At 42.9% G+C, this 12876-nt stretch overlaps 1 protein-coding gene across 1 annotated transcript in view; it reads right to left on the reverse strand.

The window, feature by feature from the left end:
- MYOF (myoferlin) overlaps positions 1-12876 on the reverse strand; it is a 175752-nt gene that overhangs the window by 34896 nt on the left and 127980 nt on the right. The window contains exons 32-38 of the mRNA XM_004049799.5: positions 11616-11693; positions 9468-9649; positions 9216-9374; positions 9000-9098; positions 7614-7775; positions 5426-5591; positions 2003-2079 (exon numbers count right to left, since the gene is read on the reverse strand). Coding sequence (XP_004049847.5) covers positions 2003-2079; positions 5426-5591; positions 7614-7775; positions 9000-9098; positions 9216-9374; positions 9468-9649; positions 11616-11693 — 923 coding nt within the window. The remainder of the gene's footprint in view (positions 1-2002; positions 2080-5425; positions 5592-7613; positions 7776-8999; positions 9099-9215; positions 9375-9467; positions 9650-11615; positions 11694-12876) is intronic.

Genomic DNA, 12876 nt, shown 5'->3' on the forward strand with positions numbered 1-12876 from the left:
AATTCAAGTCGTTAGGCCAAGGTCCCACAGTCCCAGGCAGCCTCATGCATTTGCTTATCATACATACATGCACTGTCGCTGGAGAAGCCATTTTGCTGAGTGCTGTTGACATACTGCTTAAGCACTGGAATTGGAAGGTAATTGTTGAGATGGCCATGTACGCATGTCCATGTTATCTGGCTAGCACTTGACCAATTTTCCCCGAAGACTTATTTCTCACTTTTCTTGTGATAGTAGTGCTCAGCCCATTTGTTAAGAATTTCCATGGACATCACAGAGTAATGCCATGAGTTTCCGGAGTGTGACACTGTCACTCAGAGACACAGCCTCCAGCCCCCAGCAACAGCATAGTTATTTTTGAGGCATTCCCTCCATTTACCCAGATACAAGGCCTGAATTGAGGAAGTGGTAATACATGCGCATTACATGTACATTACATATACATGTAATACAGGACATCAGCAAGCTTGTTATTGGCTCTTTCAAAGTGCAGCTTTGTTCATTTGACTTTGTACAGATGTGCGATGTCTACTTTGATGAACAAGTGGACTCAGATTTTTAGAGATTTCAACCAGCCTTTCTTATCAACACAGTGTACCTCAATTAGATGTTAGGAGAGCGGGCTGATTAAAGCAATTTACAATACAGTGGGAATGACTGATACTACCATCACCAATCCTGCTATGTTGCAATGTTTAATTCTATGATGTAAACTGAACTTTCATAAAGTGTTGCTACAGTAACATAGTCACATTTCTTAACTATGGTTAAGAAGTGAATGAAAATACTGGCATAGCTTGTTGACTTTATTCTTCTCCTGTTCCTCAGTTGTTCTTAGGGCTACTGAGTACACTGAAGGCATGTAATAAGAATTGACTGACGATGAGAGATGGCAAACCTGGAGGCAGATTATACAGCAAGATCTTAAACTGTCTTTTTCTAGAGCAGTTGTAAAAATCTACAGAAAAGATCTTAAGTATATTAACTTCTGCCAAGGCTACTACTATCTTATTAGGGATATTTGGGGTGGTTTACAAAGTGATCACAGTAGTTTTGGCCTATGGGATTGGAAATTTGATATTGTCATTTGTGACTGTGTAGGATTCACAGAGAGTAGAATCAAACACACTGTTGCACAGTGCTGGCTGTGGAGACTATATTTTATATGGTCCAGTTGTTAGTGAGTTTAATGCAGTGGGAAGGAAGTAGATTTTTTTTTAAGGCACTGTTTATGGACATAACATATTAAAGTGCAATCGTGCATTTTTGGGCTAGTTTGCACATTAAAACACGCTGTGAATGTTCATCATAAATGCCAAGAGAAACAGGGAGATATTTGGTGTTTTCTTTTTTCTGGGCTGAGGCTTTTTTCCCCCTTTCCTTCGTATAGAAGTGGCTGGAATAGTTATTTCTAAAATAGGGCCTTGAGTGAATATTTCAACCAATTTCTTCACTTCAAAACCACAGTGAAAATAAAAACCTGGGTGTCCCATACACTGATAAATATGGTCATTAGACATTTATCAAACAATTCTGCTTTATGTAGGGGGAAGAATCTGGCGTGTTGCATGTTACCTCTGATCTGAATGTTGCAATGCTATAAATTTGTTTCTCAGACTTCGCTTTCTAGCAAATGATCTTTCTCAGACTGTCCACACCTGTGGTTCTCAGACCTGCCAGCATATTAAAATCATTTGAGGAGATTTAAAAACATACTGATATCTAGGTCTCTCTCCCTCTTGGGAGGTGGGGCCTGGGCATGGGTTTCATTTTAAGTATTCTGGGTGACTTATTAGTGAGGGTTGAAGACTACTAGTCTACACAATGTCATCATAACTGTTGATGAGTGCAAGATTTAGACTCTTGTCTGCACTCAGTCCTCAATAAATGGATTGGCTGATGATTATAATTGCAACAAATTGTTGTTTGACTGAATTCACCAAATGCTTAGACATCTGGAAGATAAAACTGACAGCATCCAATGATCAGCTCTGAAGCCTACCTTAGAAGCCAGTAATGGTTTGGTGTCTTCCATTTCGATAACGATGTCCCGGCATGGTGGGGCAGACAGAAGGGAGGCTGCAAGACAAATACTTTCTTAATCTAAGATACTTAGAGAAATACAGTGGTGAACATTCTACTCCAAGTTCAAGTTTAACAGCCATAGGGTGGATGATAGAGTTTATTCTTGGATGAGACTTACAGAATAGAGAGGACAACTCCTGAATGTAGAAAATAAACCAACAATCCATCACGTTTCCCCAAACATAATATGGTTTTAGACATTTTCTAGGGGATTATATGTCCATTACTGTTTTTAGACAATTAGTCCAGTGCCTATACAGAAAGTGCTCAAAAAACAATTGTGTCAATACATGTCTTTAGAGGGTGCAGGAGTAAGTGGGGAACCGACATTTTTTAATTTCAATAGCTTTTGGGGTACAAGAGGTTTTTGGTTACATGGATGAATTATATGGTTGTGAATTCTGAGATTGTAGTGCACCTGTCACCTGAGTAGTGTACATTGTGCCCAGTATGCAGTCTTTTATCCCCCTCCCCCTTCTGAGTCTCCACTGTCCATTGTACCACTCTGCATGCCTTTGTATTCCCATAGCTTAGCTCCTACTTATAAGTGAGAACATACAGAGAGCCTACATCTAAAGGAGTCTTCTTTTCTTGAAGTTTGTTCCTAACAAACAGAAAATAAAGAAGAGAAAAATAAGAAAAAGAAGGGAAAGGGGGGTGAGAGGCCAGGGGAAGGAGAAATATCTAATGTAGATAACAGGTTAATGGGTGCAGCAAACCAACATGGCACGTGTATACCTATGTAACAAACCTGCATGTTCTGCACATGTATCCCAGAACTTAAATTAAAAAAAAAAAAAAAAAGGGAAAGGAAAGGAAAAGAAAAGCAGGGTGGATTGTTGTATATTTCAGGCCTGAGGTTGCAGTGGCTTATTCAGCCCTTATTCTCAACAGCGTATGCAGAGGGAGAAGACACATGCCCTGACTTTATGTACAATTCCCAGAATATCTGTGACTCAGGATTTGGGGGTTAGAGCGTGGACTCAGGAGTACTCCCTGGGCTTACTACATTTGATTCAGCTAAAGGGGTGGGGGGTACAAAAGCCTCTCCCTGGGGCGGGGGTAGGATGAGAGGTACATCTCCCATTTATTGAAGAAGCATCAAACAGGAAGACATTTAACAGAAGGCCAGAACCTAGACAGAACAAACTCTGCCAAGCCAACAGAACTTTCTGTTTAACCACCCTGGCAATTGACATACAGGACATAAAGGAGGAGAAACAACAAACCTTTTTCGGTACCCACCATGTGCTGGGCACTGAGCTAAACACTTTACTTACATGACCTCACTTAATACCTCAATAGTCCTGTAGAATATGTGCCATTATCCCTGTTTTAAAAATTTTAAAACAAACAGAAGCTAACAGCAAGCAAGTCACTTGCTTCAGGTGAAACAATTAGTGGTAAGTTGGGGAGTAAGTAACCTAGGTTTGGCTGACTCCAAAGCTTGTGTTTTAACCACCACACCAGAGCCTGGAGGAATCATCAGGGGGATACCGGGGAGGAGGGGAGACTGACATTTCCTGAGCATCTGTGATATATCAGTTACTGTGTGAGGTAGTTTTAGATCCATGTGGTACCCCTAGACCTGTAAGCAGTCTCTACACTTCCAAGATAAGCTCCCCTGCAGATCCTGACAAGTCCAACAGTACAGAACAAGACAACCAGAGGGCAGGGACACAGGAACACAACTGAACATAAGTTCTTTCCTAGAGGATCAGTTCTCTACTTCACCCTCCTCATGGAAACAAAGCCCAAGGGACAGGAGGAGAAAGTTATTCTGTGTGCTTCCAACATGAGGCCATCCAAGTGCCCTCAACTCTTAACCTATCACTGGTTTTATGAAAGGACCAGATTTTCCTTTTCTGGGGCTCTCTGAAGCCTTGACCACACTCTACATTGATTACATAGAATTGCTAGCCAGGGCAGTCTGCCTTGGACCCAGCCCACCCCTGAGCAATAGACACAAACAGGTCCACGTAAGTGATTCTGGGGCCAGAGAAAGCGTGTAGCATTTGTACCCTCTGGGTGATTTCACATATTTGGACCAAAAAACCTTCTCTCATGAAAACAGTAAGAAAAAAAAGCCAGGAAAGTGGTTTCTCTCCATTTAGTGCCCTCAAATGAAACAATTCCTGCAATTACAACAATCCTTGTTGTTATCAAAAATGCTATTTTAGGCACCGTCAATTCGGCATAAAATGTTTTATATGGGACATTTCTTAATAAGCACATGTAGAGTTTTACTTAAATGTGACTGTGGATTTTTTTCCTCTTCTCTGAATCGGATCCAGGATGCTTAGTCAGACCTACATAGCAGATGAATTTCAGAGGCTCTGTAAAATCAATACCAACACTTATGAAAATTTTAATAGAACTAGTTAGTGACACAGCTGCTTAAATAGAAGACGTCTGCTTCAGTCTTGAAGCCACCAAGGATCAGCTGAATGAGGCTGTTCCAGCCCTCCCACGGTGTCTAATTTATGAGGCCAGGGGCCCTGGGATCTCTTGCACTGATGCAATGTAGCCCCCAGCCCCTAACACAGCCCCTAGCACATGGTAAGCTAAAAGCAAGTAACTATTGAATGGGTAATTGCAAAATGCTGTATCACTAGCTATTATTTATTATGGAAATCTAAAGTAAGTATTATGCCCTGCTCTATCATTTACATATTAATTATATGTGATAATGAGGTAGGCCAACAGGTGGAAAGCAATCTGAAATAAAATCTCCTCCTCTCTCAATGTTCATGGGGTCAGGGAGCTTCCTGTTTTCCCCATCAAGATATTTATCACACTGGACTGCAACTGCACACTTCCTTGTTTGCCTTCCCCGCTGGACTTTTGCTTTGTGAGAGGGGAACATGGCTTCCTTGGTCCCCACTGTCCCCAGATATCTAGAACAGCCACGTGGCAGTCAGTGAGTGCTTCCTAACCATTCAGTGAAAGGCAGAGGAAATGACTTCATCCCCATCACTGATGTGGGAACAGCTCTCCCTGCTTTGCAGGCTGCTTGTTGAAAGGTGAATAGGGAACATTCATGAGCACTTAACACTTCCTCAAAAGAAGTCTTACATTCACCCAGGAGCAGGACGCTTCAGAGAGGAATCCCTCGAGCATGCCACCCACCCCTAAAACAAGGCCGAGATTCCAGCCCAGCTCTGCCACTTACGAATGATAGAACCTTAGGAAAGTGCCATAACCCACCGCAATTCACGCAGTTTGCTCATCCGTAAAATGTAGACAATGAATCCAGGACTTACCTTGAGTAGGTTTGTAAAGAGTAAATCAGAGCCATGCATGAGAAGCCCCCAGACTTATGCACAGCCTTGCATGTTACCTTTGAGCTGTGGGACGATGTCCTCTTTCCCTGCATAAGGGTCACAGCGAAAGCGGTCCAGGCGCTCGATGGTGCACTGGCCGACGACAGGCTTCCGCCCAAACTGCCTGTGGTCGATGACCTTGATCACCAGTGGGGGCATGTACAATTCCTCCTTGGGCAAGAACTGGGGGTCACAAAGGTAGGTTTCATTTCTCAAGACCAGACAAGGGCAGCTTTGAGAAAAATTCCCCTGATGGACCGGTCCAGATTCTCTCTGCCACACAGCCCAGAGGACTCGCAATAGTTCAGTTACTCATGTGCCAGGCAAGGAGCTCCGTGCTTAAGAGCGTGAGCTGTCAGCCAGACTGCCTGGGTCAAATCCTGGCACTGCCACCATGAACTACCTGGCTAACCCTTCCATGCCCCCATTATTTCATGAGTAATAGTAACATTGTTGAATTACTCTATGTGAAGAGTACTTAGAATAGTACCTGACCCATGCTGTGTCCTGTAAGTGTGGAATCACTGACCCATGCTCTTTACTCTCAGTCACTGCCCTATACTCTTCCCTGTGCTCTGCTTCCTGGGAGGGGACATGCACAAGGCTAACAAGCCCAGGGCTTTGGTCATCTACTAGCCAAGTTCTGAGCAGACTTTAGAAATGGTCAAGACAAAACTGAACTTCTAAGGGAAATAACTGTGGCTGAGAGTCTCTTCGCCCTGGAAATTCAGTGTAAAAATGGATTGCTACTTTCTCCTCAACTCCCCCTGGCTCCCTCTCATGGAATTTGGTGGCTTTGGTGACAATGCCTGATTGGGGAATCATGAGCTGACCTAGGGGCCCATTTGGTATGTGGTTCAGGTGAATTTCTATCTCTGGCTTGACACAGGAATAGAAGCTGGGGTCGCCTGAGTGGTTTTTCTCATCTCTGCTGACCAAGGCTAGATTCCAGACTAGAACTTGGAAGGTGAGGGAGGTGTGGGGAGTAGACAAGGATAGGTGGAGTGGCCCAGGGACAACCACTTTGGGAACCTGGCTGGCAGCATCCCGGTGGCTCGCCGTCTGTCACGTGATAGGGAGGGGAGCATGGGCATTGGGGTTGGAAGGACCTATGTGCAAACTCTGGCCACTCACTTGCTAGCGACATCCCCTTGTGTAAATCTGTTACCTCTTGCTTTTCCCCAAGGTGGGCATAAGAGAGGTGAAAATGTTCACCCTGCAGGATTAAAGACGAGGTGTATCAAGTAAGAATGCACCAAGCCCTGCACTGCAGCTGTCACTAGTTAGGACATAGTCACTGCGGTATAGAAGGTGTGGCCTAACACTATGACACTGGATAAATCATTTCCCCTCTTTAGGCCTCAGTTTCCTCCTCTGTAATGTAAAATAAGAGGTTAAAGCACGTGACCCTAGAGTTCAAGAACACTGTATTGGAGACATCAAGGTCAGGAAAATGACTGGGGTGGGGAAAGGGAGGTTCTAGGTCTTCCAACACTTCAAGGTAAGAAACTGTCTTTATGTCACCTATTTATATAATAGAGTAAAAAAGAAAGATTTTTTTTTAAAGTTAAGAAATTAACTGCTTTAAAAATGGAAAGACTGGGTGGCCTCTTCTCACCCCAGGTATTATGGGGTCTGTGATGGAGAGCTGTGAACTGGATCTGATGCTCTCACATCTTTAACAATCAGAGGGTAGCCTCAATGGACCAAAGAAGGTGCCATCCCAGGGGCACCTGGAGGTGGGGCACAGTTATGGGCTGCCAAGATCATGACCCTATCACCCCATATACCTTCCCCCACAGCTGCCCCTTCCCCAGACAGCCAGTCCTTATCCAGAAGGTTCTGGTCCATGCACAGTTGTAGGGGGTATATATGGTCCATGCATGACTGGGGGTTAATATTCTGCCCTCATGGGGTTGACCAACAGCCTGTAATAGATAGCTGAATAGATGGAAAGTTTACTGGAGAAATAAGTAAGTATTGCTCACAGATATTTCTGTGCCACTGGAGTTGTTTTGAAGCTTTAAGAAACCATCACTACAGTGGGAGAATTTAAGGGGAAAAAGTCATTGACAAGCTGAATATAAGGCAGGGTTTTTCTATTTGTCAGATTTTGGAAATAAACTCTTTGTTTGCGTGTGTGTGTGAGGCATATACTTTCATATTTCAACGCGCATGGGTGATCACAGAGAATCGATACTGTACCACTTTCATGAAGAGAACAGAACTTGGAAAGTTGGGTGTCTTCTTAAGGTTTTTGATCACCACCGATTCCACCCTTTCTCCTCCACACTCCACAACAAGACTGGGGGATGTGATAGAAGCCATCTGGAAGTTTTTCATATTTCTTAAGCCCCAAGCTAGAATCTATGAAAACAATTCAAAGAGAGGGGAAGGTAACTCAGCACTTTAAAAATAATATTCAAAAGGAAAAATTCTGTCTTAATTACTGGCAAAGTCTTTAAGATTATTTTGAACATTATCCTAGTAAGCTTGTAGGTTATCCAAAGAAAGTGGTTTTGCCCCTTTCTCCTGCCTGAGCCCCTAAAAAAGCAATGCAGTTAAGAGTGTAGGAATCAAATCCTGGCTGTGCCATCTAATAGCTGTGTCAATGCTGACAAGGTAACTCACCTCCCTATGTCTCATCTACAAACAAGACTGATCATATTATCTGTCATAGGGTTATACTGATGACCACCTGTAAACTTTTTTTTTTTTCTTTTTTGAGACAGAGTCTCACTCTGTCACCCAGGCTGGGGTACAGTGGCACGAACTAGGCTCACTGCAACCTCCACCCCCTGAGTTCAAGTGATTTTCATGTCTCAGCTTCCCAAGTAGCTGGGATTACAGGTGTGTGCCACCATGCCTAGCTAATTTTTGTATTTTTAGTAGAGGCAGGGTTCCACCATGTTGACCAGGTTGGCCTCGAACTCCTGACTTCAAGTGATCCACCTGCCTTGGCCTCCCAAAGTGCTGGAATTACAGGCATGAGCTACTGCATCCAGCCCACCTGTAAACTTCTTAACACGGTGTCTGACATGCAAGCATTTCGAAGTGATAGCCTCAGCCTTTGAGAACTCTTAGCAGGACAGCCAGAGAAGGGAAATATTGGGGTGTTAACAGCTGCTTGACTGGACGGGGAAAGTCTTGAGAGTAGGCCAGACACTGTCTATCAAGCCACCTTGTTGGGGTCATCAGCTTGTATCTGACATGTCAACATTGCTCACTGCTCCCATCCAACTTCCATCTCTGCCTCCCTGCCATGCCCCCATCTCTCAGCATATACACCGTCATTCTCTTCTGGTCCATCTTCCCTCTCCCAGGTCTCCAGTTGACCTGAAAAACTCAGAAACCTGCTGGCTCCCAGTAAATGAGGAGTTTAGATGCCCTCAGGAATGTTAGAATTGACCTGTCCTTGTTGCTTCAACAAGCCTTCTACTCCCATGAATACCTCCAGTTTTTGGACAAGTTGTAAAGGAAGTTGGAGATAGCAAGAAAATATGCAGCAGGATTCTATGTTCTATACGAAAGATTCCTGTCCTGCAGTCACATCCGTTTGATTTGATGAGTAACACGTGGGGAGCAGCATACCTCAATGGCAGTGAGCTGGACCACAGGCCTGATCCCCTGAGGGACCATGTATAGATTTGGCGCCCTTTGAGGGGGAAGAATGGGAAGGTTGGAGCCATCCTGTGAAACAAACATGGATATGTCAATGCCTCACTTTAGTTCAAGCAAACAGTGCCTAGAATTAACATGCATTTTAAGCAGCTGACAGAATACATGAGGAAGAACACAGCAATGTACCTTGCCCCTCAGAATCAGCTCTGCAGTTACAAGAACATCCCCGCAGGCTTTGTCTCCATTCATTACTGGGTGCCAGAGAAGTTTGGGTGTGATGTCCATTTCTGAGTTCAGTTTCACCACAGGAGAGAAAATGCTTCGTCCTAAAAATTCATCTTTGCCCTAGAGAAACAAAGTGATCCTTAAATTCCCCGACAATCATCCCTTCAAATCTCCATCAACCCCAAGTTATCTTAGAAATTCTAAACGACCTACCACTTGGTCATTGTCAAAAAGTTCCATGATAATTTTGGGTGGATTCTGTAGAACTGTTTGGGGTTCCCCATAGATTTCAACTTCATCGAATATAATTGTTTGGTCCCACGTGGGATTCAGGGTTGAATGGATGATCTCAGTGGTTTTGCTCCGATGGAGGAAACAGATATGAGCATATGGATCTAAAACAGAAAAAGAGAATAACAATGGGGCCACGGCTAAAATCTAACTCCCCAGAACCACTCAGTGCAACCATATTCTTTTCCTCTGGATATAATGACAGTGGGCTCTCACCACCTGCCTGGAGATAGGGTTTCTAGGGAGCAGGGAGTTCCCCATGGAAGGTTCTGGCACTGCAGCAGAGGCACCTGAAGCGAGACCCTGATGTGTACTGAGAGGTCACTCTTTAGAGTATGTCCCCACCAAGGTTAATGGGGCCCACAGTTTTTCTCTGCAAAAGTACTGCACTCATGGTTGAGTGAGGCTCTGCAGTCAGATACACCTGGGGTCAACACCCACACTTCACCCCTGCTGCATAACTTTGAGGGAAAAAATAATCTTCCTAAACGTTGATACCCTCCTCCATGCAATGAAAGTAATATCTGCTTCACGGTGTTGAGAGGATGAAATGATATAAGGAATGTTAGCTATTTGGGACAGAGCCTGTCCTATAGGAAGTATCTGATAAATGCTAGTTTTTATTATAGTTGTTTCTAATGTTGATGGTAATCGATTTATTCAGCAAATATTTATTGAGTTCCAGGTCTCAAGAGTATAACAGCAGCCGGAAAAGCTCAGATGCTCATAGAGTTTACAATCTGTGACAGCAGAAAACTTTGTCTCACTATACTTAAGAATGGAGAGAAAGCAATATTATGTATGGAGAAATAATCCATGTTCTCCTCCATGCTAAATAATTTCATCAAACTTTTTGCAGTTGCCTGGGGGCTGACCTATCTGAAAAATAACACAATATCTAGCCTGAAACTCTTGTATAAGCCAAAAGTGCTTGGTTTCTAGCAGTGAAGCCATCATATGAACCCTTTGCTGTTGCCCTGATGATAATTCTTCTATCTCAAACTGCAAGGAATGTGCTTAGAGTTTTATGAAGCTTTAGTCAAGAACTTTGGAAAGATGTTTTTTTTAACTTTCAGTGATAGAGTGCCCCCTGGTGGAAAATATTTGAAAATGTCTTCAAAGACCCTGTTGGAGATGTATATTGCAGAGATAACCTTGAATCTGCTCAAATTTCTAAGAAAAGGAAACCATTCACAAATATTGGTAAATATTAGTGCTTGGAACACGCTTCAAAATTGATGTGAGCACATGAGAGTGTCAGTCAAATGCTTTAACAAACTTTCCATTTGGAATAAAAAAGTGCAGCTCGCTGCCAGCACTCATTTCTCGGGGCAAATGGGAAATGGGTTAAGAGGTGTTTTCATAGAAGGCCCAGGGAAACTCTGCTGGGCTTTGAGTCCCAAACTGGAATTCTCCCCAGATAGCCTGAACTATCCATGGTTCAGTGGCAAGGACTCAAATCCCCAGACAGGCATGTTCTCCCCTCCTCCCCCATCCTTTGCCAATAGCCTTCCTCTCAGAACCAGTCCGAAGCAACAAAAGCAGCTGGGTGTCAGTGCAAGAGAAGAAAAAGCCTCATGGTTTTATGGTATTGGGAATGTGGGGAGCAGGCAGAGGAGGAGGTTAAAATGGACTCCAAACTGCTCAAAGCCTGGTGCTGTAGGCAAATGGGCAAACTTGTCATCTTTTTGATACCTTGAAAGAGCCTGCAAAAAAACTTAAAGGATCTTAACTTACCAATCAACCCGAGGGTCCAGGGATGAAAACACAGCCATGTATATAAACAGAGATGAGAAATCACTTTCTCGGTGCTTCTTATTACTTAATCAATTAATATCTATTAGTACCAAAAGTATCTTCTATGTATTACTAGGACCCAGCAATGGTGCCTAAAGCATTCAGTGATGATTTATCTAATGACTGAGCAGTTTGCTTCAAGCATGCAAAAATAACCTCAACATGTAAAGGGTTTTTGTTGTTAGAAATGACAAAAAGCATTCACTCAAAACACAGAAGCAAAATAGCATGCTATGTAATCATGTGTAGCATGTAGATTTTTTTTTCCTTTACCTGAAAAGCTATCCTTGTCTAAAGCCAAGAGGTTTCTGGCTTGATAGACATAGCAGCGCAGATGGTAGATGTAGACTCCTAAAAAAACAGGATAAAGATTACTTACAAGAAGCGTAACACTGTAAACTGCTATTTTACTGGAATATTTGGAAAAAATACATGTTTCTGATAAATGGGTCACTTGAATCTATTATAGTTCCCCACAGTAAAGAGCACATAGAATAGTGATGATGTGGCCTCCCAAAGTAGTTCTATTTCCTGTAAAATAGAACTTATTTTTTAGGCTGGGTGCAGTGGCTCATGCCTGTAATCCCAGCACTTTGGGAGGCCTAGGCAGCCAGACTGTTTGAGGCCAGGAGTTAGGAGACCAGCCTGGTCAACATGGTGAAAACTTGTCTCTACTAAAAATACAAAAATTAGCTGGGCATGGTGGTGCATGTCTGTAATCCTAGCTATTCAGGAGGCTGAGGCACGAGAATCACTTGAACCCTGGAGACGGAGGTTTCAGTGAGCTGAGATCACGCCACTGCACTCCAGCCTGGGCGACAGAGTGAGAGTCAGTCTTAAAAACAAAAATCCTATTTTTAAAAAATACTACAGTAAGCTCAATGCAAAGTGTATCAATCAGGAAAACATTACCTTTGTTATAAACTAACTGAATTTAGGGTACTGCTTATCATCACAGACCTTTAAAATGAAACTGGGTCTCCAGCAGTTATAGAAACGGGGCTTTCTATACTACTTCAGCATCAGATCTGGGAAACAGTTAACATCTAAAAGATTCTTTGACATTTCAAAATATTCATACTCCTTTCGTTATTATATTCTCTCTGTCTCTATCACACACACATTCGTTCTCTCTCTCTCTCTCTTCTCTTTGTGAGATAGCAGAGCATTATGATTCCGTGCACAGATTCTGGGAGCTCTACTACCTGAGTTCAAATCTCTCTAGTGCTTACAAGCCATAAGACTTTGGGCAAGTTATTTAATCTTCCTGTACCTTGGTTCCTTCTTCTGTGTAATGGGAACAATAATAGCACCTACCTTACAGGGTTGTTAAGAGGATTAAACAAGTTATAATATGTACAGTTCTTAGCCCATGCTAAGACCTATATAAGCATTTGCTAATATTATTGTAGAGCAGGTCTGTCTCATTCCAAAAATCCTGAAAATTATTATTGAAATCAACCATTATTTAAATTTTGGTGCCTTTTTTTCCTATAGTTAAAATTTCAATTTTGGGGGCTTACTAGACAGAATG

This window comes from Gorilla gorilla, chromosome 8, assembly GCF_029281585.2.
Source record: "Gorilla gorilla gorilla isolate KB3781 chromosome 8, NHGRI_mGorGor1-v2.1_pri, whole genome shotgun sequence".
Classification (NCBI taxonomy): Eukaryota; Metazoa; Chordata; class Mammalia; order Primates; family Hominidae; genus Gorilla; species Gorilla gorilla.